Source organism: Myodes glareolus, chromosome X (assembly GCF_982192425.1).
Source record: "Myodes glareolus chromosome X, mMyoGla1.1, whole genome shotgun sequence".
NCBI lineage: Eukaryota > Metazoa > Chordata > Mammalia > Rodentia > Cricetidae > Myodes > Myodes glareolus.
The window spans coordinates 79327249-79353789 of record NC_142053.1 but is presented as its reverse complement, the minus strand read 5'-3'; the positions used below and the strand labels follow the sequence as shown (position 1 = coordinate 79353789).

The following is a 26541-nucleotide window of genomic DNA, read 5'->3' as shown; positions in this document are numbered from 1 at the left end:
TGATACTGGTAACATTCAATCTTGTAGATCCAGAACTGAGACAATGATCAACCAAAGCATACTAGAACCAGGACCAACTTATTATGCATACTTCTTGCTTTTCATTGCAATTCTTCCTCCACTGTCGATTCCCTGAATACACTGTTTCTGCTCCCAAAGTATTCATTAAACCCCCTTTCACTACTTTTTCCCATTACTCCTCTCTTTTCCCAGCTCATTAGGATATAGCCACGGCTAGATAACTCAGATTGTTGAACCTGGGAATGTGCCCTAAGCCCCCATTTACATGAAAATGAGATTTCTTTAAAAAGCTTTGTGCCTTTAAAAAGCTTTGATTTACTTTTTGGAAATTTGATACAATGTATTTTGATTATATTCTTCTCCTTCCCAATATTCCCCACACTACACTATATCCATTCAACCTCATATTCTCTCTCTCTCTCTCTCTCTCGCTCGCTCGCTCGCTCTTTTTCTTAAAAAGAAACCAGCACTGTATGGGGCCTGCCCTGGAGTGTGGTTGATATACCAGGTAACATTATACTGAAGAAAACTAACTTTCCCTCTCAGTTAAGGATGGGACTTCATGCCCTCCTCCCCTACTCCACAGTGGGACGTGGTCTGCCTTGAGTTTATGTAGGTCAAAATCTCGGTGAGTTTATATGTGCAAATTGCCTTGCCATGTCTGAAAAACAATTTCTTTGAAATCAGCTAACTCTTTCTGCCCCATTTTCTGCATAGATTACTGAGCCTTGAGAAAAGAGGTGTGGTTATAGACATCCCATTAGGGCTAATCCTTCCAATGTCTCTTAATGTTTCTGCACATTTACCAATTGTAGGTTTTTGTTTTAACTGTCATCTGCTGCAAAAAGAAGCTTCTCTGATGGGTGTTAAGCAATGCAACGACTTATGACTACATCAATGTGTTCATTTTTTTAATAATAATTTCTTCTAAGTCCCAAAACCTATCTAATCAGTTTCTTGGCCTTACTGACATTGCCAAGTATGGGTTTCACCTCATAGAAGGGACATTAAATCTATCTTTTAAAATGTGTTTGGTTACTTCCATAACATCTATACCAAATTGCACTAGTGAGTACATCTTCCCAGGCAAGTGATTATTGTACCTCAGAGAGTTCACAGCTAGACAAGCCTAATGATTATTTGTCTCCTCTGGTAGAATTTATAGTACCTGCCAGCACTAGTCAGTAAGAATGAGGCTTCCAACTGAGTACTAGATAGATTTTGCATGTTTTATTATGATATAAGTATGTGGTTCCTTCAGGAACAGGATCTTAATATCAAGTTCTGGGGGGGGGGTAATCACCAGCAATACCCTATAATGTTTGGAAGGGGTCTATTGTACCCCATTGGCCAATAACTCAAAATGAGGTAATGGATTTCTGGTATTGGAAGTTTTGTCCTCAGCTGGTGGTGCTACTGAGATGACTAGAATATAATGGAACTAACTGCATTGATGGAATAATCTATTTATAAGTTCAAAGATTAATGAGCTATTAAGAGGCAAGGCCTAAGGGACCTAGGTGACTGTAGGCATCACTTTAAAGGGGATATCTAGTTCCCAGTCTCCCTTTCTTTATTTCTTAGCTTTTTAGCTGTTATCAGGTAAGCAGTTTTTCCTCCATTGTGTTCTTCTGCCAAGTTTAACACATTTAATAACTGTACAAATGGTATTACATCATTTTTGTAAGCCTTTTACTATATTTTTTAACTTTAAGCTTTTAAATATACAAATAATACACAACCATATACATTGATCCAAGCCTACATATGGTAAGGATCATCAATATCACTGTCTTCCACTTTCTTTATCTCCTCTCAGTGAAAAATCTTCAGACAAATGGAGCTGTCATCTCCCACAATGACATTTTTGCCTCGAGAATATCTTCAAAAGGACTTTCTTATGGTTATTCTTGGGAGAGTGCTACTGTTTTCAGAAGTGTGCTCACAGTAGTTTGGTTTAGTTATTCTTCCATCACAAACTTCCTTGTGATGAGAAAATATACCATAATATTTCTATTAGTGACATTACAGTGCACGTTTTTCAGTGTGTGTGTGTGGTGTATGTGGTGTGTGTGTGTAAGCACATGGGAAAGCCAGAGGTTGATGTCCAGATAACTTTAGTCTTTTTTTCAATTGTTGTTTCATCTTCTTTTTTGAGATGGTGTCTCTTTTTATTTATTATGTATACAATATTTTGTCTGTGTCTAGGCCTGCAGGCCAGAAAAGGGCACCAGACCCCATTACAGATGGTTGTGAGACACCATGTGGTTGCTGGGAATTGAATTTAGGACTTTTGGAAGAGCAGGCAATGCTCTTAACCTCTGAGCCATCTCTCCTACTGGACCTGGGATTTGCTAGTTGGCTAGAATGGTCAGTGAGTCAAGATCTTCCTGTCTCTACTCAATGACACTGAGGTAATAGGTGCACATCCTATTACAAGCTTTTCTAAAATATGGGTGCAAGGAATCTATACTCATGGCCTCATGCTTGAGCATCAAATACTTTATCAAGAGAGCCATATTCATATCACTAGGGTTTTCCAATTTTAATGTATTTTATAGATTTTAGAAATTCATACATGTATTTACGTGTATTTACACGTATTTACAACATCCCCATTTCCCCACCAACTTCTTCTGTGCCCCTTTCCCTCTCAAATTCATGACCTCTTCTCCCTTAATTATGAAATCTCAGTGAAGGAGCATTTTCCCCTTTTCCTCCTGTGTTTTTCTTTTCTCTTGCCCCCTCTTCAGACATGTACTTACTAAGAAGTAGGAATTTTTTAGTTTCATTATATCTTAAGAGACCACCACTGTACCTTGCTGACCAACGCTTCACTATGAGACATGGGATTATGCATAAGTATATGTGGAAGTATATGAGTTAGGAATATAACTGTAAAGCCACAAATCATACTTCATACATAGAATAGTATTCAATGTAACAATGTGACCAGCAGGAGAGAAATCTTAAGACTAAATGCACCACAACAGAAGATCTATAGTTAATAACTATGGAAAGGGCACAATAATTTAAGAATCAAAAAACATCTGAACTAATTCATATAGGAAAATGTTCAGATATTAAGTATAATTAATAAACTCAATATGTAGTTTGCTTTTCAGGTAGCTTTGTATTGGTTGCCAAACTAAGGTGTCAAGCACAAATAGCAAATGCTTCCACCAGGAGTTAATTCATTTCAAGAGAATGCAGCCCACTGAGTTCTGACAAAATGAGAATAAGAAATAAGAAAATAGTATTTGGACAAATGTAGCAGAATTGTCCTTTCCTTCGCTGATAAAGAATTTAAGAATTCTGGCTTTACAGATAACCCTAAACTTTTATTGTTATTTAATGTGCATTGGTGTTTGCTTGCATATGTCTGTGTGAAGGTGTTGGGTACCCTGAAACTGGAGTCACAGAAAGTTATATGATGCCATCTGGATGCTGGGAATCAAACCCAGGTTCTCTGGAAGGCACCCAGTGCTCTTAACTGCTAAACCATATCCCCAGCCCCAAATATCCCTAAATTTTAAAAGCAAGAAATGTACTAATTTACAGAACCAAACTGAATTCAAAATAAACTACCAAAGATAAGACTATTGGTGAAGAAAGAAATTCTCGCCCCACCCCCATCCTTCAAAAAACTTGGAATAGTATCTGCTCTGTAACATCTAGCATATAGGCTGAATGCCATTTCCCTAAAGAACTAATTTAGGACTATTTCAGGGACAGATGATCCATTCAGGGAAGAAAACTGTCTTCTCAACCCAAGCAAAAGGCAACTTCAATTAAAGGAATAATTAAAACGGATACTTCAGTACTGTTAGAGATAACAGCAACTTGATAAAAGCTAGGTCAAAGACAAGCAAGTTCAGTAGATGTCTAACAGAAAGCTCCAGAGAGCAAGCAGAGAAGTCCCCCTACATTATTATAACTGTAATGAGTTTGGGATAGGAGAGAAAAATATAAACTGTCAGAAAAGGCTTTGTAATTATTGTTATTTTCTCTTTATCTTGGGGTTTGTTTTCTAAGCTCTGTTAGTCTGAATTCTCAATAAAGAGCTTATGCAGTGGTGATTAGGACCTGAGGAAACAGATTATCCTGCACATGAGATGGATTTGTACTTGATAGTCCATTTAGTAACTTATATAAAAAGTAACTAACAAGCAGATTGATGTTCACATTGGCTAGTCTGGTGTAGGGGTTACTTCTGTTTGTGTGTTACTTTCATTGGTTAATGAATAAAGAAACTGCTTTGGCCTGATAGGGTGGAACTTAGGTAGGCGGAGAAGACAGAACTGAATTCTGGGAGGAAGAAAGCAGTGTCAGGAGAGAGCCGCCATGGAGCCACCAGGTCAGACATCCTGAATATTTCCCAGTAAGACACAACCTCATGGTGATATACAGATTAATAGAAATAGGTTAAATCAAGATGTGAGCGTTAGCCAATAAGAGGCTAGAGCTAATGGGCCAAGCAGTAATTTAATCAATATGGTTTCTGTGTGGTTACTTTGGGTGTAAGCTAGCTGGTTGACCGGGACAAACAAGTAGGCTCCTCCTCATGCAACACCAGTCAGTTAGTTTTTATCCCAAAAGTAAGTCAAGTTGATAAAGTAATCCTTAGGCTGCCTGATGATTTCTGAAATCAGAGCCAGAAAATGCACTCCCTGTATCATTCAGGTATTCTTTCCCACTGTTTGTTGTCCCACTCATTTTAACAAGCTTAGATAGTATTTTTCCAATCTTCCACTTTTCATTACTCAGGGTTGCCTTTTCATATCTTCTGGTTATATCAAGATTTAAGGCCAATGCTCTCCGATTGCTCTAGAAAACATTAATCTCCCTCTTATTAGACTATATTTAATCAATGTGGAAGTATTTCTAATATAACAGACTACAAGGTAGAGCACTTAGTAAAAAAATAAGCAGTCATTTTTATTGAGGCTTGCATTATTTTTGTACTTATTAAGTGAACAGGCTAAACTTAAATCCACTAACAGTGTGGTGAACATTATACCGGTAAATTGTCACAGGCTAATTTATCTCACTGAGAAGTCATCTCTAGAAAAAGAGTCAGTGTGTGTGTACATGCTCACATACACACTTCAGACCCAAAAATATTTATGTCAAGTGTCCTCCAAGGCATCCAAGGGGAATGACCCTGCTAACTCTGTGATGTAGAGGGAAGAAAACAGCAAAACAGCCCAGCAAAAAATAAAAAATAAATTAAAACAAACCACTGTGCCCTTGAAAACATCTAGAAGGTAAGCTATTTTCAACAGAGGTTACTATTATTGTTTATCCCATGATATAAAAATGCCTGCAGTGGGAAAGAGATGCCAGAAGCTCAGCCATGGGAAGCTCAGTCACGGAAAGAAAGCTCAATCAGGATTCTGGCTGACTGCCTCAACTTCCCTAACTGTTTTTTTTTGTTGTTGTTGTTGGCTACTGTGTTTGATTTGATGCCATATCTCTATCTATTACTATTTGTTCATTTACTCTATAGCCTCACCTGAGGGGGCACTCTGTTCTATCCACAATGTTCTCTATTGGGAACTCCAGCTGCCTGTCTTAACAGGCTCTCCCTGTTGATTTTTGCTAAATGTTCTGAATATGATCTGACAGTATTTTGCTATTTATGTGTGTACATATAAATGTTTATCTATTGATCATCGATCAACCTATATACCTACCTATTTCCTTCTTGTCATTTATTCTTTTGATGTCCTATTTATTTTTATTTTATGTGCATTATGATTTTTGCCACAGATATCATGTCCCCTAGAACTAGCATTACAGTCAGTTGTGAGCTGCCCTGTGGGTGTTGGAAATTGAACCTGGGTCCTCTGGAAGAGCAGTCAGTGCTCTTAACCACTGAGTCATTTCTCGAACTGCCATACAGTCTTTTGTTGTGGCTTGTTAGAAACTTAATGAACTCACCCATCATTCTCCAAACAATACAGAACAAATAGATTCTCCTTTAGAAAGGTCTAACTAAACATTTAAATGTACGAGTAAAGATTTCAATCCTGGCTGACAAGAGGGCTCAGTGTGTAAATGTGCTTGCCACACAGTCCTGGTAATCTGCGATAAATCCCCTACACTGAAATAAAAATGAAAAGAACACACTCCACGAGGTTATCTTCTGACTTCCACATGTGTACCATGGCATATGCATGAAATATGCACAGCATATACAGAAATAACAAATCATTTAAAAAAAAATCTTGAATCTTTAAAAATCTCAATATTTTATTATAAAATGAACAATTCACCTATTTTTAAAAGCAAAATTTTCAAACACTGAAACTACCATGCCTTTTTCACAAACCCTTTATGACAGCCACATGAGATAAATAGATCATTTAAATATATTCTGAGATGGCAATTGTTAACGGCAGTACTTGCAAAGAATACGCAAGTGGAAATAAATTTTAGAAAATCAAGTTGTATATGTTTCAGCTAGTTTCACTGTAAAATCTATCATCTGCTATGCTAGTAAGTATTCTATTAGCAAATATTCTATCTTGTGGTGTAGATATTCTGTCATCTCAACAGTTAAATTTGAGATTCCAGGAACTTTGTCTTGTTAAGTACTGTATATCCCATATGTAGCATAAAGTTTGGTACTTAGCAAGTACATAACATAAACTTTTTAAAATTAAGTTTATTACTGCATATGTGCTTGTGCACATGAAGTACATATGCACAAGAGTCAAAGAATAACACAGGGGATGTCAGGCTTAACAGCAGGCAGCTTTACATGCTGAGTCATTTTACTGGCCTAGACACATACTTTATAAATTAATGCACTGTGGTTGAGGAAGGTCTTACAATTTCACACTGTAACAATACCTAATATTTCCTGAGCACCTCTTATATGCTGATCACTATTTAGTAACTTTAACATGGTGAGTAGAATTACCTCATTTAAATTCCTCCTAGTATGTTTTTTAACTTTATTTTACAGAAGAACCTGAAGCATCCAGAGTTTCAGAAATTTGTTTAAGGTCATTCCATTAGGAAGTGATGGAGCCCAGATTCAAATCCTAAGTGGTTCTAGAACTGAGGCTCTCAACAATAATTATATGCTATGTCTCTTTTTCTTTTCCATTTGACCACTAAACCCTATTATTTTATGATTCCACTTAGCAAACAAAATTCATGTTATACAAAGATAACAAAAGAAAAAACTGTGAAGACCAAAACAAAAATTATGATTATGATTGCTTTGTTCTATTTTATCTGAAAAGAAATACTTAAAATTTATCCTGCATCATTTTAAAGGCACCAATATCAAAATTTTACCATTAAATGAGAAAAACTTTCTGCATTTAAATAATACAACATATATAAAATACTTGTTCAGTTGAAGCAGAAAAGAAGTAGCTGACTTCTCCTTTATTAGTCAACATATTTTCAGTCATTGAGCATTATTAGCAACTATCCTTAAGAGTCCTTAGTGACAGATGATCCTGAAAACTGGCAAATATCATGCCAAAGAGTAACACATGGATAAACAAATACCACTACTTGGCTGAATTTTTAAAAATTCTATCATATTACACTGTTTTAGTTCCAAAGACAGTCATGAGGGCTAGTGATATATACAGAAATGGAAATATGAATACAATGTGCTTTGAGTTACTTGAAAGTACAGAGCAATACTAGACATCAAGAAAACAAAGTTTTCTTACCAATTATTCACTATCAGTAAAATAATTCATATTTACTTAGCACCCATAATTTACAGAGCTCTTTGCATAAAGTTTTCTTTCCTTAACTCATTGTTACTTAGAGATAAAATATGTCTATATGAAAAAAAATGAAAGAAAAAGGAAAAAAGGGGAAAGAGAGTCAAAGAGGAAGAAAGAGAGGTGGGGGGGTGGGGAGAGGAAGAGAGATTAGATTGAGGCAAGCCCCAAGAAAAGGACCAGATGGAGAAATATGAAACAGTACTCTGGTGACATTTTCACTCACTTAGTACAAGTATAGTCCAAATAAGTCTTTTTATTTCAGTGGCTCTACTGATTAACATGTCTATAGGATAATAACAACGATAATGTCAAAGGACATCAAGAATAGCTGGATCGAATCAAGTAGATAGAAGATTTACCATGAACTGATATTCTAAGATCTAAGTATATACAGGTAAAACAATGATCTGCACACACAAATTATAATTGCTAAACAAACTTTGCCTATGTATTTATAAGGCTATAGTATATAACAAAGTCAGTTAATGCTACTTTAGAGAACTAAAACATTAGAATAGGCATGGTAGCATACGTCTATAAACCAGTGCTTCAAAGATTGAAACAGGAAGATCCCAAGTTTGAAGCCAGAATGAAATACATAGCAAGGTTCTGTCTCAACAAGCCAAGGCAACAGTAAAAACAACCACAATAGAACATTTAAGTTAATGAAAAAAATTTTTAATTCAGTCAACCATTAATTTTTGATGGAAGTCATAGAAAATCTCATCTATATAATATTCACCAATTTATGTAGGGTTTTTTGCACTAGAAAGTATCATCAGATGAACCAATCAAAAAGTATTAGAATATGATAATCTTACGGACACATTTTCTACTCAAGTACAATAATCACCAAAATTTCCAGGTACTTGTAACTCACTCCTTTTAAAATTAATTATTAAAGTTGATATAGAAATGTTTGGTATTCACTCTTACCCCTTCTTTTGGGTCGGTGTGGAGTCCTCCTCCTGCGTGCCCATGCCAACATGTTCTCTTTTCTATCAGTGGCCATGCCTGAAGAGCCTAGGTAAAAATGATACCAAGCCATCTAGTTATTAGCTATTATGAAATTTCAGATATCTTAATCTAATCTATCACTAAAATAAATTCAAAGGCATTACATCTACTCTGGCATAGTAAGGCAAAATATTTCCAGAATTAACATATAGCTAAGTTTATACAAGAAATATTTAAATACAACAAATATTCAACTTACTTTTTCTAAATAGCTTTTGAAATTCCTTTTAGTGACTTACCCAATATTATACTTTTACTTTATTCTGACTCCCTTACTGTCACTCATTATGCTATAAGCAAGCAAGCAAGCAAAACAAGCAAGCAAAGCTAACAGAAAGATTTATATCTCACCTGCTTTCCTTACACATTTTTATAATTAATAAAATTAAGTTTATACAACTGGTCCTTAATCTTATTATTGTGCCTTACATACATATTTAGAAATAAAGTATTTTAAAACTTAATAGTCAGTATACCTTATGCGCTAATATTTTGCATACATGTTTTTGTTTGCTCTACTGCACAGTAAATTTCTTAAGATCAAGAACAATATTTTTTGGATCTTTTTTACCTCCTATGCTACATACCACGGTATCTTATTATATAGGTAAGGTAGGCTTCAGTGTTTTCTATGTTCATTTACAAAATAAAAGCTACATATATTCTCCCAAGTAGTTTTATATAATATCTTACCTACTATAAATTTTTCAAAGGCTTTAATGTCATTGCTAAAGTCAGAGAGTATATAAAGTAAAATCATTTGGAAAAATGTAACAGTTAACAAGATTAAAATCATTTAGGAAAATGGAAGAGTTAACATGAAAATGACAATTAGGCTTTACATTTAGATTTTTTAATACTGAAAGTCTTCATGATTAAAAATACCAAATGAAGTAAATAGATTTAATGGTGTTTTGCAGTATTCATAACAATTAATTCATTAATTAGTGAATAATTAATGAATAAGAGCATAGTTCTTTACAAACACAATAGCCAAGGTATGAAAATAGAATCATAAAAAGCAAAAGTACCTTCTTATTCTTACCAGTGAGACACAAAAAGTAATAGTCAAAAATGTGTTATCGATTTTTAGATCAACACTCACAACAGCATTTTGAAAGAAGAAAACATCAAAAGGTGATTTTTATTCTGGCAGCATCTTTTTCTGACATTTTTCCTCTAAAAGGCTAAGCAACAAGTTTTAGCAAGGTTTCTAGCAAATATCACACAAGATAATGAGGTCTTCAACAAAACAGAAGACTGAAATATAAAAAAATCTAGTGGTATCCTGGACAATGGGTGAACATATTTTCTACATTAAAATTCAATTTAATAGTGGAAAATTAATGTATTTATACAGTCTCTGCACAAATTAGAACAAAGCTTTGTGCCTAAATTGTAAATAATTGTTATACAGGGGAAAAATAAAGTTCTTAGGATGTAGATGGTCTCCTAACTTTTTGTTCTTTTTCTACCATGAAACTTTACATATCTTATTTTGAAGCAGTGAAAATTATGAAAGATATCTTTCACGTAAATTAACAATGAAAAATAACCCTCATCAAAATTTAAACTCAGCATCACTTATCCCAGGGGCTATAACAAGCTTAAAATCCCTTGACATTCTGCTATCTGAAAATCTTCTAAGGTAAAGGAATTTTACACTCTTAAAAAATGGCAACATTCCATGTATCAGATATAAATTAGGATAAATTTGAGTGTCAACAAGCTGCCATTACATGTATAAAAGCTTTCTGAAAATGTTGCTCTAGTTGGCACTGATCTCAAGGGACTCAGATTTCTGCAGTGGTAGAAAAATACCAAGATTTCTTTCTGCATTCCTAGTAGAAATATACCTTCCTGCCAGTATTTATAAAAATCATGAAAAGGGAAAGTATTTGAGAAATGTAAAATATGTAGTAAATATGCAGCATAAATTGGGAAATATTCCATGGACTTGCACACTTTTCCTACTAGATGTAGAAATGTTGGCTAAATCTTACCTTTGAAGCATCTAATAACTGTCTTGAATTGTCTTTTCCCCATCTCTGCCATGTAGCATTTCTTAATGGTTCTGTATTCTATTGAAGAGATTAAAAGTGAGGATAGAATTTCAGAGTAGATATTTAAAATTCTATGATTATTCTTTTGTTCAAAAGCACACATGAAATTAAAGCCATTGTCAATGTTAAAAAGATGGTTAATATATGCCTAAAAAGACAAAAATATGGAAAAGGTAAAAATTTTGTTACTCATTAAAACATCCAAGTGTATTTTCTTTACATATCCTATCTCCTCTATGTAGTGGCATTTCATTTTGTTTTTTAATAAATAAAGCTTTCCTCAAGATCAGAGAGTAAAACAGCCCAACTGGTCAGCCTTACAGACCAGACAGTGATAACACACACCTTTAAACCCAGTAACCACACTAGTTTGACATAGAAACTGGGTGGTGCATGCCTTTAATTCCAGTGGTGCACGCCTTTAATCCCAGTGCTAGAGAGGAATATAAAATGAGAGGAAGCAGCTCTCAGTCTCAGTCTCATTCTGAGATTCCTGACGGCAGGATCACCATTTCAGACTGAGGTTAAGGTAAGAGCCAGTGGCTGGCTGCTTTGCTTTTCAGATATTCAATTTGAACCCCAATTTCTGTCTCTGAGTTTTTATTAATCATGCTTCACCTCTAGTTGCCTTTTTTTATTTGTTCTTTGTTTTCAAATCTTTGCTTTTAAAACACCCCAATGTCTTCAATATCACTTCTCTTTTATATTGCTTTTATACACCAAACAGTGCCCAACTACATCATACTGCCACACCAGAGTTAGAGTGACCAGCCAGGTAGTTACTTTCTCCTCCTGGTTATGAATTCCACAAGAAGAAAAAGTTACAGAGAGATGAACTTGGCTAAAATGACACAACCAGGGTTTGGATATACTATAACACAACCAGAGATATGGCCATTGGAACACAAATTGCAGAGACAGATGTAGAAGGGAGACACGGGAGTTTGAAGCTGAGATGTGTTTCTCCACACACCCTGAATTAATAGTTTGAGAAGACGCTACCCCTCCCTCTGCCTGGTCAGCGTACATGGGGAATGGGAAAAGTGAGGTGCTGAGCATGGAACAGCCAATGGATGCTGCCAGAAGAAGCAATCCAGTAACAAGTAAGTGGGTCTTCCATACTTCCTCAAAGCCTTAGTCACAAAAAGTTCAATTAGTAGGAAAAAAACAATCCATAAATCTTCAGAAACAACATTGTAACTAGTAGGTGATAGTTCTCAATCTGGGGAATTATGGAAAATTCTAATATAGACATAAAAATCTAACTTGTTTGAATTACTGAAATTAGTAACCTTCCCCACCTCCCCCACCTGGAGATATTGCTACAGAAGACAATCTAGGAGAGAGAAGTCATATCATGGAGACTAGGAATGATAATGACTAAGGTTATAACATTTTCTATTTTATCCTTATTTTTATCTTTTTACTCTAGACTTTTATACAATGATAACTGTTTTGTTCTAGCTTGTATCATGCCTGAAACAGGCTCTTAGGACTGTCTTCCCCCACCCCACCCCCCATGTATGTTTCTTCATTGCATTTTCTTGTGCCACGGCCAGAAGCTCCCAACTCCTTAGTACTAGAAAGCAAACATCAAAAGAGATTTCAGTCATACATTCAAAAGTTCAATGGCAACACAGTACTCAAACAAATAAACAAAATGCAGAAATCTACTCAAGACCCAGATTAGAAAGTGGATGAAGTGCTCAGTAATTTAAAGGGCAATATTAAAGCATGGAGCAAGGAAACTGAAACTCTGGAAAAGAAACACTAAAAAGTGTTGGAAATAAAGATCAAGTCATCAATCAAATAAAAAAAAACAGCAGAGTTTATCAGCAATAAATTTGGTCATGTAGAACAAACTTCAGGGATGGAGGAAAAGATCAAAACAATAATATATTCAGACATGTATTTTAATTAGCATGACCAAAATTTCCAAGAACTCTAGAATAAGTTCAAGAGAACAAATCTAAGAATTCACCAGCTGAAATAAGAACTTAAGGGCATATGCAATTTATTTAATGAAATGATGGCAGAAATTGTCCTAAAACTAGGAAAAGAAATGGGTATCTAAACACAAAAGGTACTTAGAAACTCAAATAGACACGACTAGATATGACCTCTCTACAACATATCGTAGTAAAATGTCTAAAATGAAAATCAAACAATCAATATGAAAAGCAATAAATGGGAAATGCTAATTCACTTAAGACACACAACAGAATAACTTCAAACCTCATTATCAACCTTAAAACACAATGGTATAGCATGAGATATTCCAAGACCTGAATGTAAATAACTAAAAAGTTATTTTTAAAATAGATAGAAATGTTAAAACATTTCAAATCAAACACGAAGACAATTCACACCAAACAAGCCAGCATTACTAAAATCAGTACTTAATAGGAATATGATACATAGAGAAAGAAGACAATCTCATCCATGGCAATATGGGAAACACTAATTTTGTGGAGAAAATAAATGAACAAAGGATAGCTAGAAAGAAATACATTGTGTTCAACAAACTACCAAACACCCAATACTAATAAGATAAGAAAACACTACTTACAATCTAACTAAGTGAAACAATGACCAGCAAATCCATAGGAACTATCAAATCCCTCTTGATAACAGTATTATAGACATATGACCTTAACCCATCATTTAAAAGAGGCAGTCTAGGTGTCTAGATTAAACTAAAAACAAGATACAATCATTGGACTCTCCACAACACATAGTTCACTCATAAAAACATCCACAAACTAACAGTCAAAGGATGGAAATTAATCTACTAAGCAAATAAGAATCCAAAAAGAAATCTGGGTACATCTTTAATCCTAGCACTCAGTAGGCAGAGGCAGGTGGATCTCTTAGTTCAAAGCCAGTCTGAACTACAGAGTGAGTTCTAGGACAGTCAGGGATACAAAGAGAAATCCTGTCTTGGAAAAAAAAATTCAAAAAAAGAAGAGCTAGGAAGGCAGATGTGGCAAAGGCCTTTAATCCCAGCATATGGGAGGCAGAGACAGGTGAAATTCTAAGTTTAAGTACAGTCTGGTCTATGGAGTGAGTTCCAGGACAGCCAGGGTTACAAAGTGTAACCCTGTCTCGAAAAACAAAACAAAAACAAAAATACAACAAACAAAAAAAAATACAACAAACAAAACAGACACCAAAAAGAAGAACTATTCTGCCATCTGATAAAGTAGACATCAAACCAAAACTACTTAGAAAAGGTAAAGAAAGCCATTATATACTGATAAAGTAAACCCACTCATCAAGAATATAAAACAATTAAAAATACATATGGATGGCACTCACAACTTCACTAAACAAATACTAAAAGACATTAAAGGTCATATGGATCCTGATACAATAGTAGGAGTCAGCATTATCCACATTCTCATCTTTAGATAGGTTTTCCGAAACACAGAACAATGAAGCTAAAGCACACCATAGATCAATTGTTCATAAACAGGTTTACAGAACCTTCTCTATTACTGGTCACATTATAACACACAAAGCAAACCTGAGCAAATATAAAGAAAAGAAATAGTATTTTGTACGTAAACAGAACACAGAGGACTAAAATTAGAAATTAACATTACGAAAAAGTACAAAAACCACACAGATACTTGGAAACGGAACAATGTATTTTATAGCCAATATTGTGGTATGTTGAAGAAACAAGGAAAACAGTAAAAAAAAACTCACTGAGTCAAATGACAATGATAGTAAAGCTTACCTGGAACTTTATAGTACAGCTAAGAAGTTCTAAGCAGAAAGTCTACAGCTAGGGGTGCTTATATTAAAAATAAAAAGTCTCACATAAACAACCTAATGACATACCTCAAGGTCCTAGAAAAAAGAACAAGTCAAATTCAAATGTAGTAGATGATAAGAAATAGGGAAGGTTAGGGCATAAGTTAATGAAATAGACATGAAAATACATACACTTATTCAAACCATGAGTTGGTTTTATTAAGAGGTAAACAATGTTGACAAACATCTAGTCAAACTAACTGGAAGAAAAAAGGATTCAAAATAATAAAGCTATAGATTGAAAGAGACATGTCACAGCAGACTTCAATGCATTAAGACGATAATTAGAAAAGACTTTGGAAACTTATGTTTGGAAAAAAATAAAGCCAAAAAAAAAAAAGGGAAATCTGGGAGAAACAAATAAATGAACAAACACGTCTGATGAACCAAAAGTAAATCAATAGGATAGTAAATAAGACTAAAGCAGGAATTTGTCGATGTGGGATGCGCTTCTGTATGCTGTGAATATGTTTTATTACCACTGGTTAATAAAGAAAGTGCTTTGGCTCATGGCAAGGCAGAACATGGCTAGGCAACAGAGCCAAACAATATAAGGAGAAAGAAGGTGGAGTCGAAGGAGATGCAAGATGCAGCTAGAAAAGCAAGATGTGAGTCAACAAGTCACGAGCCTCATGGTAAAATTAGACTATTAGAAATTAATTAGAAATTTAAGTTGTAAGAGCTAGTTAATAATAAGCCTGAGATAATAAGCCAAATAGTATGTAATTAATATTAAGTCTCTGGACAGTTATATTAAAAGCTGCTACTGGACTACAAATGGCATATGAATGTGAGGCTCTTGAATTTCCATAAGGCTTAAGAATGCTACAAAAAAAGTTCTAAATGCATAGAAATGGAACCACACTGGGCTTCTTAGTCTCACAGTCTCTTGCCAGCAGAAGCACAGAGAAGTGCCTTCCAACAGTTGCCTGCAAGATGAAGCCATTTGCCAGCTATCATGAGTTAAGATGCATGGTGGGTTTCCATAGTCTCATACAGACCTCAGTACAGAGAGGCTAGTCAGCCTGCACTGTGAGGCAGAATTAGCTTTTACTCAGACAAAAAAGAAGTTTGAGGGCCAGCTGCATACTACCTGATGGCAGCTTTGGGGAGGGGCTTAAGTGTGATGCTTGTTACTACCTCAGCCATTTTGAAAACCTGAACAGGGTGGAACCAACTGCTAAAGCAGCTGCTCTGGACCTAGCCACACCCACTTACAGATACACAATAAAGGCAGAGTCAGTAGAAAAAAAATTTAAAAAAATAAAGAAAATAGGTAGAGGCAATTATAAAGAATTAAAAAATAAAACAGTCTTTAAAGAGAGTAAAAATATGAAAGAGTAAAACTATGAAAAAAGCTATGTAAAGATGAAAAATACACACAGAGTCTGGATTACATATGTTTTCTTTGAATTTTTTTACTATTAATGAGCTAACTGCAGAAAGACATTTCATTGTGGGGGCTGCTGAGGTAAACCAACATAAAGGTATCTTGACCTCAAAATTTGGGTCTAAGCATATGTTCCTTTGGAAAAGACATTCTGTTTTTGTTTCCATAGACGATGAGAAGCTATGGATTCCTTTTAGGGTACTAGAGTTTGATCAAGGAAGACCTTCTGAGGGGTCTCCTATGGGAGCAAAGACACAGGTGATCCAACAACCAAAACAGCTTTAAGGGAACTGGCTGAGATCATGCAGTCTCACAGATTACACAGTCAAGATCAAACCATGATTCTAAATTTTCTCAGGATACCTATGAGAATACCAGCACCCCTGATCAACAGAAAGTAGTACAGAAACTAAGCCCAAATTCTCAAAATATTGTTTATATATGTGTTTCCATTTAAAGGGGGTTGGTTATAAATGGTTAATGATCATAGTCAATCTCTTGTTAAAAGAAGAAAAAGGGGATATGATAATAAAATGAGAAAAATGGGCTAGATTATGGAATCTAAATCCTTAAACCAAAAAACAACTGTTAATCTCAAAATATTTACATTGGTATAGTTTACTGATACAAATTTAAGGTCAATTTGTTATATTTCTACACTTGTTTAAGGTATTATTTTATACACTCCATTAAAAATGAAATGTATAGTCAAAAGAATACAAATAAATAGTCATCTATAACAAGTACTACCTAAACCAATTAGAAGAGGTGAGTGATTGGTCTCCCAGCTAAAATGCCGTAATCACTGGGCCCTAAATCCCAGGGTACGTTCCTTACCCATCTCTCTCCCATCTTATTCCCAGCAGCCAGCTAGCAAGTAAGAGTCCTGCTGGTAGGCTGCTCCACTTCCATTAACATGCCCTGGACACTGTAACCTACAAAACCTACTCTGCTGCTGAAACCCACTGAACTCATCATTCTCCATCTGCCCAAACAACCCCCACAAGAACAGCAGCTACTAGAGATACAAGCACCACCTTAAACAATCAGAAGAAGAGGTGAGTGGTTCATCTCCCAACTAAACTGCCCCAATCCCTAGGCCCTAAGTCCTAGAGCACATTCCCTGCACTTCCCTCTCCCATCTCACCCCTAGCAACCAGCTAGCAGGAAAGATTCTAACTTTAAGGAAGAATATGGCACTTTTAGGAACGATACAGTCTTTACAGACTAATAATGAACAGCTAGTGGACAGGATTAATACCATCTAAAATCAAAAGTTACCTGAAAAAAATTAATATTTAAAAAGGATAACATTAATTTGACAGACAAAACTGAATCCATGTCAAAGGGTACTGAGAAATTATCTGAAAGAATTCATACTGTTGAATCTGAAAATCAAAACTTGTTAAAAACTTATGATAGGTTAGCAGACAGAGTATCTCTCCAGGATGGCAAACTGCAAGCTATTCAAATGATGCCCAAGGATGAGGTGTTATCTTCAAAGGAAAAATTTCAGACCTTGGAATCACACGTGCAGAAAGAGGACCAGAGGTAGGTACCTCAGTGAAATCACTAGAAATATATAGAGGCCAGGAGATTTAGGCTTTACAAAAGACAATAGTAAAAAGATTTGAAAAGATGGAAGAAATTATTGGAGCTGATGAACAGGGAAACAAGGCACAAGGACAGGATTTAACACCGCCAGTACCTGTCAGAGAAGACTTACCCGGGATTTTAGCTTCCTATCCTGTAATTTACTCTGATGAAGCATCAAGTTCTAAAGGTCAAAAAGGATCCAAAGAAGGTAGATGGATACCTATAGAAATGAATGATCTAAAAAAAATTAAGCTGTCGTAACTTATTGCTTGCATTCTGCATTTGTTAGGGAGATGATAAAGACATGGGCTTCTAGCATTAAGGTGACACCACATGACTGGATTCAGTTGGTTTCAGCAGTCTGGATGATGGGCCCCAAGTGATGTTTAAATGTTATTTCAGTAAAGAGGTTAAATTTTTAAAACAGAGAAAATCAAAAAGACTTGAGACTTCCCAAGATCAAATTCTTGGTGATGGTACTTATACTGACCCACAGGTTCAAGCTCTATACGATGAACATATCTTGTCTCTATGCCACAAAGCACCCTTAAATGCTTGGGACAGGATTCAAGAACCAGAAAAATGGTTGAATCATATACCAGGGTTAAACAGGACCAGAAAGAACCCTTTAGTGACTTTTTACAAAGATTAACTAAGGCTGTACAAATAGGAATAAGAGACCCAGATGCTAAACGAGTACTTATTGAATCTCTGGCTTTTGAAAATGCCAACATAGAATGCAAAAAAAAATACTTGAGCCTTTAAAGGTTAGCTCAGCATCTATGGATAAATGGAATCTGCATACAGTGAACATTGAGACATTTGACTATAATACTGAATCCTAGGTAAAAGAAGCAATTTCCAAAGGAATGAGAAGACATCAAAATGCCAAATGTTTTAATTGTGGTATAATAGGACAATTGAAAAGAGATTGTAGACTAGGAATAATATCTCCTCTGGGAATGGCAAAAATAGGAGGACTCAGCCTTCAGGTATATGTAGAAGGTACGGTAAAGGCTGACATTGAACCAATAAATGCAGATCAACAAAAGACAGATAAAGCAACCCGATACCACTGGAAACTCCTTGAAGGATCTCTTACAGGCCCCCAAGCTAAAAGTGGTCCAGTCATTCCCATTCACTGTGGACATGTCATACCAGGAAAATTAAAAACTCCAGAGCCTTCTGTAAAAGACCATACTATTCTAGATGATGGAATAAACATGGAGAATAAATCAAAAATTCTGATAAGAAACAGGAAACGTATATTCTGGCAAACTTCTATAAATGATCAAGGACCAAGGCTAATAGTGCTTGTATTGCAATTGTTGGTTAGATAGACACAGGTGCAGACATGAGTATCATTACTCCAGAATCTTAGCATCCAAATTAGCCTCTTCAAGAGGACCATGTTCAATTACTAGGAATTGGAACTAAATCTCAAGTTAAACAAAACACAGGATGAGCTGACTGCTTAGCGACAAAAGTTCATAGAGGGAAGCTGAGGCCACATGTGGTTAATATTGCAGTGAATTTATGGGGTCGTGACCTGCTGCAGCAATGGAATACCCAGATTAACATTCCTGCAGTCCCAGGAACTCATAATTCTGGGAAAGATATTATAAGGTACTATACACAAAGGCCACTAACCATTCAGGCTGTACAAGAACACAAAGCAACTAGCAAGCCTTTAGAGGTACTAAGAGCCCTATATTTAAAATGGTTAACTGAGAAAACAATATGAAGAAAAGCTGCAGGCTTTAGAACAGCTGGTACAAGAGCAACTAGATGCTCGCCTTATTAAAGAATCAACCAGCCCAGGGAATTCTTCTGTATTTATTGTTAAAAAGAAATCTGGTAAAAAGAGAAGGACAGATATAAAAGCTTTCAAAAAAGTAATTCAACCTATGGTCCCTCTACAATCTGGAATTCCTCTGCCTTCTCTATTACCATAAGGACGGCCTCTTATAGTTACTGATTTAAAGGACTGTTTCTTCACTATACCTTTATAAGAAAAGGATGAGAAAAAATTGCCTTCACAGTGCATACTTATAATAACTCTCAACCTATTAGGAGATACCAGTAGACTCACGTCTACAGGGAATGTTCAATAGCCTCACCCAATGCCAATACTTTGTAAGTTTGCCATTGGAAATAATACATAAAAAAATTCCTAAATCTATAATTTACCACTGCATGGATGATATTTTGCTTTCTGGTTCAAACACAGATACTTTAGAAAGAATGTTTGAAGAAGTAAAAAAAGTTTTGTTAAAATGGGGACTACAAATTGCCCCTGAAGAAATACATATAGGAAATTCTGTCAATTACCTAGGTTTACAGACAATTAGAACACAAAAGGCACAAATTAGGAGAGACCAGTTTCAGACTCTTAATAACTTTCAAAGATTGTTAGGAAACATTCCCAGTCTACAATTGGCTTTTGGGATAACACCTGACCTGATAATTCATTTAAACAAAACCTAAGATGGTGATAAAGACTTGGGTATTCCCAGAGAATTAATAGCTGAAGCAGATAAGGAATTGACAATTGTTGAGGAGAAATTACAGGTAGTAGTAATACAGCATAGGTAGTAGATAGCCCCACATCAGCAAATCCTAAATCATATTTTATAGTGTATCACTATAAAATAACAGGAATTAACAATCACTGGTCACTAATATCCTATAATATCAACGGGTTCAATTTACCTATAAAAAGACAGGCTAACAGAATGAATATAAAATAAGGATTCATTTTTCTGCATGCAAAAAACACCCCTCAAGTTCAAAGACAGACATTATCTCAAACTAAAGGATTGAGAAAATAATTTTCTATCAAATAGACCTAAGAAGCAAGCTGGTGTAACAATCCTAATAGCTAAGAAAGTAGACTTCAAACTAAAGGTAATCAAAAAAGATAAAGAACATTTCAGATTCATTACATCCATCAAGATGAAGTCTCAATACTGAACATTTAAGTCCCAAATACAAGGGCATATACATTTGTAAAAGAAACATTACTAAAGCTTAAATCACACATCAAGTTCCACACAATAATAGTGAAGACTTAAACACCCCATTCTTACCAATGGACAGGTCAACCAGACAGAAACTTAATAGACAAATAAGAGAACTAACTGATGTTATGACTCAAATGGACTTAACAGACATCAACAGAACCTTCTACCCAAACACAAAAGAATATTCCTTCTTCTCGGCACCTCATGAAACCTCATCTAAAAGTGACAACATACTCAGTCACAAAAAAAAATCTCAACAGATACAAAAAATTGGAATAAACCCTGTATAGGATCACCATGGCTTAAAGTTAGAATCAAACAATAACACAAATTATAGAAAGCCTACAAACTCACGGAAACCAAATAATGCTCAAATGAATCACCCTTGGCTCAAGGATAATGAAAATAAAGAAATTAAGGACTTCTTAGGATTCATTGAAAATGAATGTATAACATACCCAAACTTATATGGTACTATGAAGGCAGTACTATGAAGAAAATTCACAGCATGAAATGTCTACATAAAGAAGTTAGAGAAATCTTACACTAGCAAATTAACACAACACTTGAAAACTCTAAAAGGCAAACTCATCCACGAGGAGTAAACTAGAGGAAATAATCAAACAGGGCTGAAATCAATAAAATAGAAACAAAGAAAACAATACAAAAATCAATGGGACAGAGCTGGTTATTCAAGAAAATCAATAAGACTACAAACCCTTATCCAAACTAACCAAAAGGCAGAGAGAGAACATACAAATTAACAAAATCAGAAACAAAAAGGGGGCATAAGCAAAGACACTGAGGATATTCAGAGAATCAACAGGTCATCAGGTCATAGTTCAAAAACCTGTACTCCACAAAACTGGAAAATTTAAAAGAAAAGGACAATTTTCTGGATAGGTTCCACATGTCAAAATTAAGTCAAGATTAGACAAACAATTTAAATAGACCTATAGCCCCTAAGAAAATAGAAATAGTCATTAAAAGTATTCCAACCAAAAAAAAAAAAAAAAAAAAAGACCAGGGCCAGATAGCTTCCCTGCAGAATTTTACCAGAATTTCACAACAGAGCTAATACCAATACTCCTCAAAGTGATCCACACAATAGAAACAGAAGGAACACTTCTGAACTGCTTTTATGAGGCAACAGTTACCCTGATACCCAAACCACACAAAGACAAAGATGCATCAAAGAAAGAGAACTATAGACCAACCTCCCTCATGAACATTGGTGTAAAAATACTCAATAAGATACTGGCAAACTAAATCCAAAAACCAGAAAAACCATCCGCCATGACTGGTACGGGAGAATTGTCTATATTCTGTCAATCATATTTTAAATAAACGCTGATTAGCCAGACAGGAAGTATAGGTGGGTCAACCAGACAGGAAACAGAGGTGGAGCCATGAGAACAGGAGTATTCTGGGAAGCAGGAAGCTCCCTTCACAGTTCTGCCCAGACCACTGAAGAGGCAAGATGTAAGCTGCCCCGCTGAGAGAGGTACAGAGCCATGTGGCTAACATAGATAAGAATAATGGGTTAATATAAGCTACCAGAGCTAATAAGTAGCCTGAGCTAATGGGCCAATCAGTTTTATAACTTATGGAGATCTCTGTGTGATTTTCTTTGGGGCTTGCTGGCTGTGGGGTATCGGGCTGGACAGAAAGCCCAACAAGCCGGCCCTCATGTTACACATGATCAGCTTCATCCCAGACATACTGGGTTGATTCAACATATGGAAATCTGTCAATGTAATCCACCATATAAACAAGCTGAAAGAAAAAAAAAGCACATGATCATCTCATTAGATTCTGAAAAACTCTCTGACAAAGTTCAAAACCTCTTCATGATAAAGGTCTTGGAGAGATCAGGAACACAAGAAACATACCTGAAAATAATAAAAATCAATTTACAGCAAGCCAACAGTCAACATCAAATTAAATGAGAGAAATTCAAAGTGATTCCACTAAAATCAGGAACAAGACAATGGTGTGGGAGGTCTTTCTGTCTATGTGCTGCTTTTATTGATTAATGAATAAAGAAATTGGCTTGGTCTGATAGGGTAGAATAGAGGTAGGCAGAAAAAAACTAAGTTGAATGCAAGGACAAAAGAGGCAGAATCAAGGAGAAGCCATATAGCCCCACTGAAGACAGACACTGGGAACTTTACTCAGGTTGTCACAGTCATGTGGTGTTACACAGATTAATGGAGATGGGTTAAATTAAGATATAAGAGCCAAGAAGAAGCTAGAGCTAATGGCTCAAGCAGTGATTTAAATAATATAGTTTCTGTGTGATTATTTCGGGGCTCAGCAGTTGAGAGGAAATAAGCAGCCTCCTAACAAGACAAGGCTGTCTACATTCTCCATACCTATTCAATATAGTACTCAAAGTTCTAGCTAGAGCAATAATACAAAAAAAGGAGATTAAGGGAATACAAACTAGAAGGGAAGAAATCAAACTTTTGCTATTTGCAGATGATATGCTAGTATACAAAAATGACAACAAAAATTCTACAACTAATGAACACCTCTAGTTAAGTGGTGAGATACAAGATTAACTCAAAATAAAATCAGTAGCCCTCCTATATACAAATGGTATATGGGGTGAGAAACAAATATGAGAAACATACTCCTTTTTACAATAGCCACAAATATCAAGTATCTTGGGGTAACTCTAACCATACAAGTGGAAAACCTGTATGACAAGAATTTTAAGTCTCTAAAGAAAGAAGTTGAAGAAGATATTAGAAAATGAAAACATCTCCCATGGTCTTGGGTAAGTAGGATCAACATAATAAAAATAGCAATCTTACCAAAAGCAACCTACAGATTCAATGCAATCTCCATCAAAATCCCACAGCACAGTTCTTCAGACATTGAAAGAATAATACTTAACTTCATATAGAAAAATAAAAATCCAGAATATCTAAAACAATCGTGTACAATAAAGGAACTTCTAGAGGCATCATAATCACTGACTTCAAACTCTACTATAGAGCACAGTAATAAAAATAGCTTGGTATTGGCATAAAAACAGAGATGTGGATCAACGGAATACAATTGAAGACCCTGCTATTAATCCACACACCTATGAACACCTGATTTTTGACAAAGAAGGCAAAATAGTACAATGGAAAAAGGAAAGCATCTTCAACAAATGGTGCTGGCATAACTGGATATTCACATGTAGAAGATTACAAAAAGAATCATATCTTTCACCTTGCACAAAAATCAAATCCAAGTGGATCAAGGACCTCAACATAAACCCAGTTACACTGAACCTGATAGAAGAGAAAGTGGGAAGTGGCCTTGAATACACTGGAAGAGGAGACCACTTCCTAAATTAAACACCAGTAACATCAACACTGAGAACAACAATCAATAAACAGGAACTCCAGAAACTGAAAAGCTTCTGTAAGGCAAAGAAAATGGTCAATAAGACAAAACAACAGCCTATAGAATGTAAAAAAGTCTTCATCGACTCAGCATCTGACAGAGAGCTGATCTTCAAAACATATAAATAACTCAAAAAACTAAACATCAAAATATAAATAATCCAATTAAAAATGTGGAATATATCTAAACAGAGAATTTTCCACAAAAGAATCTAAAGTGGCCAAAAGACATTTTTTAAGGATTTGTTCAGCATTCTTAGTCATCAAGGAAATGCAAATCAAAACGACTCTGAGATACAATCTTATACATGTCAGAATGGCTAAGATCAAAAATACTGAGGACAACTTATGTTGGAGAAGATGTGGAATAAGGGGAACACTCTTCCACTGCTGATGGGAGTGCAAACTTGTACAATCACTTTGGAAATCAGTATTGTAGTTTCTCAAAAAACTGGGAATCAATCTACCTCAAGACTCAGTGATATCGTCACTCTTGGGCATATACCCAAAGCATGCTCAATCATACCACAAGAATATTTGCTCAACAATGTTCACAGCATTATTATTCATAATAGCCAGAACCTGGAAACAACCTAGATGCCCCTGAACCAAACAATGGATAAAGAAAATATGATATATTTATATACTCAGCTGTAAAAAATAATGGCATCATGAAATTTGCAGGCAAATGGATGGAACTAGACAAAAATCATCCTAAGTGAGGTAACCCAGACTCGGAAAAGCAAACACAGTATGTACTCACTCATAAGTGGATACTAGATATAAAACAAAAGATAACCAGAATACAATCCACAGCCTCAAAGAAGGTAGGTAACAAGAAGGACCCTAAGAGGGATGCGTGAATCACCTTGGGAAGGGAAATTAGGAAATTAACTACTACCCTGCATTTCCTTATTATCCTAAACTGTTGGCAAAAATTTTTAAGGACTAAAACTTTGTATTACATTGTTAAGTGAGTTGTCTAGGTACAATAGCTTGAATAAGTGTAGAAATGGATATACAGTATGTTCTAACAAAATTAATCTCAAATTTGTATCAATATACAAAATTTGTATACAATATACAAAAGTCTAATCCAATGTAAAACATTTAAAACCAGTAGTTGATTTTTAAAAGTTGATTCTACATTTTTATTTTATCATATTTATATCCTCCCTTAATTCTTTCCAGAGTAGATTTAATAATCTATCCTTTTATCCTATCATATTTGTATCCACCTTTCTTCTTTTCAAAACAAGAACTCTGAATCTAATCTCCCTTGTTCAACTTTTCTTCTGATCATTTTCCATAACAACTTGTAACCAACACACTAAACAAAGACAAACATTCATAATACATTGTTTGGATACAGGCATGGGTAATAACTTTCTCAAAAGAACTCTAATTGTTCAGAAAGTAACTTCAAGAACTGCCAAGTAAGACATAAAATTAAAAAGCTTCTGCACAGAAGGAAAAAAGAGTAAAATGAGAATCCAAAGAATATGAGAAAATCTTAGCCAACTAGTCATTCTCTACAAAAAGCTGCAAAATTTAAGCACCAAAAGAAAAACATCTTCTAATCATTAAATTGGCTAATGGAGAGAAGAGAGTTTTCAAAAGATTAAACACAAATAGCTGACATTTGAGAATGTAGTCAAAAATCCTGAGTCAACATGAAAATACTGCTTTTAGAGTCCACATTATCCAGTAAAAATGGCTAACATAAAGAAAACTAATGACAACACATGCTGGTAAGGATGTAGAAAAAAAGGAACCCTTAGTCACTGTTGGGAATGTGACATGATACAGCCACTATGGAAATCAGTATGGTAGCTTCTGAAAATTCTAAAAACATATTATGTAGAAATACTTCTCTCAAATATGTTGAGACCAGAGTCAAGGAAACACGCCCTGCCCCTAACCAACCCAGGACTTGAAATCTAACCAATCCCTGAGCACAAAATCCAACGAATCTCTGAGCTTGTCCAGCTTTAAGCTCAATAATTGAGATCCTACTAGTTGCCACCCTGAAAAGCTCCTCCGCTAAGAAGCCCTATATAAGCCCTGTACCTGTTTAGCTTGTGGCTGCCTTATTTCCACACTGGCAGAGGCAGCCACTCTCCTGGATTCCTCCCTCCCAATAAATCTCTTGAGTGAGGTTTGCTGTAAGAACTTTCTTTTTTGCTAGAATGGAAGCGGAGCAGAGATCTAACAACTTTGCCAAAATGGAGCAGAGCTGTAATGGATATCACCACAGCCTGGCAGAACTGCTACATCTCCATAGGGAAACTCCCTTAGTGGAGCTGCAACATCTTTTGCCAGAGCAGAGTGGAGTAGAGCAGAGCTGTATTGGCTCTAGTCTGAGTGAAGCAGGAGAAAAGCAGAGCTGTAACACTTTGCTGGGGGAAATTTCCCCTGCCAGAACAGAGCTGTAACACTTCTGTTAAGATA

General features: G+C 35.5%; 1 protein-coding gene across 1 annotated transcript in view; it reads right to left on the bottom strand.

Moving 5' to 3' along the window:
- The window catches only part of Abcb7 (ATP binding cassette subfamily B member 7), a 150109-nt gene that overhangs the window by 65524 nt on the left and 58044 nt on the right, over positions 1 to 26541 (bottom strand). The window contains exons 2-3 of the mRNA XM_048417665.3: positions 10802 to 10879; positions 8718 to 8804 (exon numbers count right to left, since the gene is read on the bottom strand). Coding sequence (XP_048273622.2) covers positions 8718 to 8804; positions 10802 to 10879 — 165 coding nt within the window. The remainder of the gene's footprint in view (positions 1 to 8717; positions 8805 to 10801; positions 10880 to 26541) is intronic.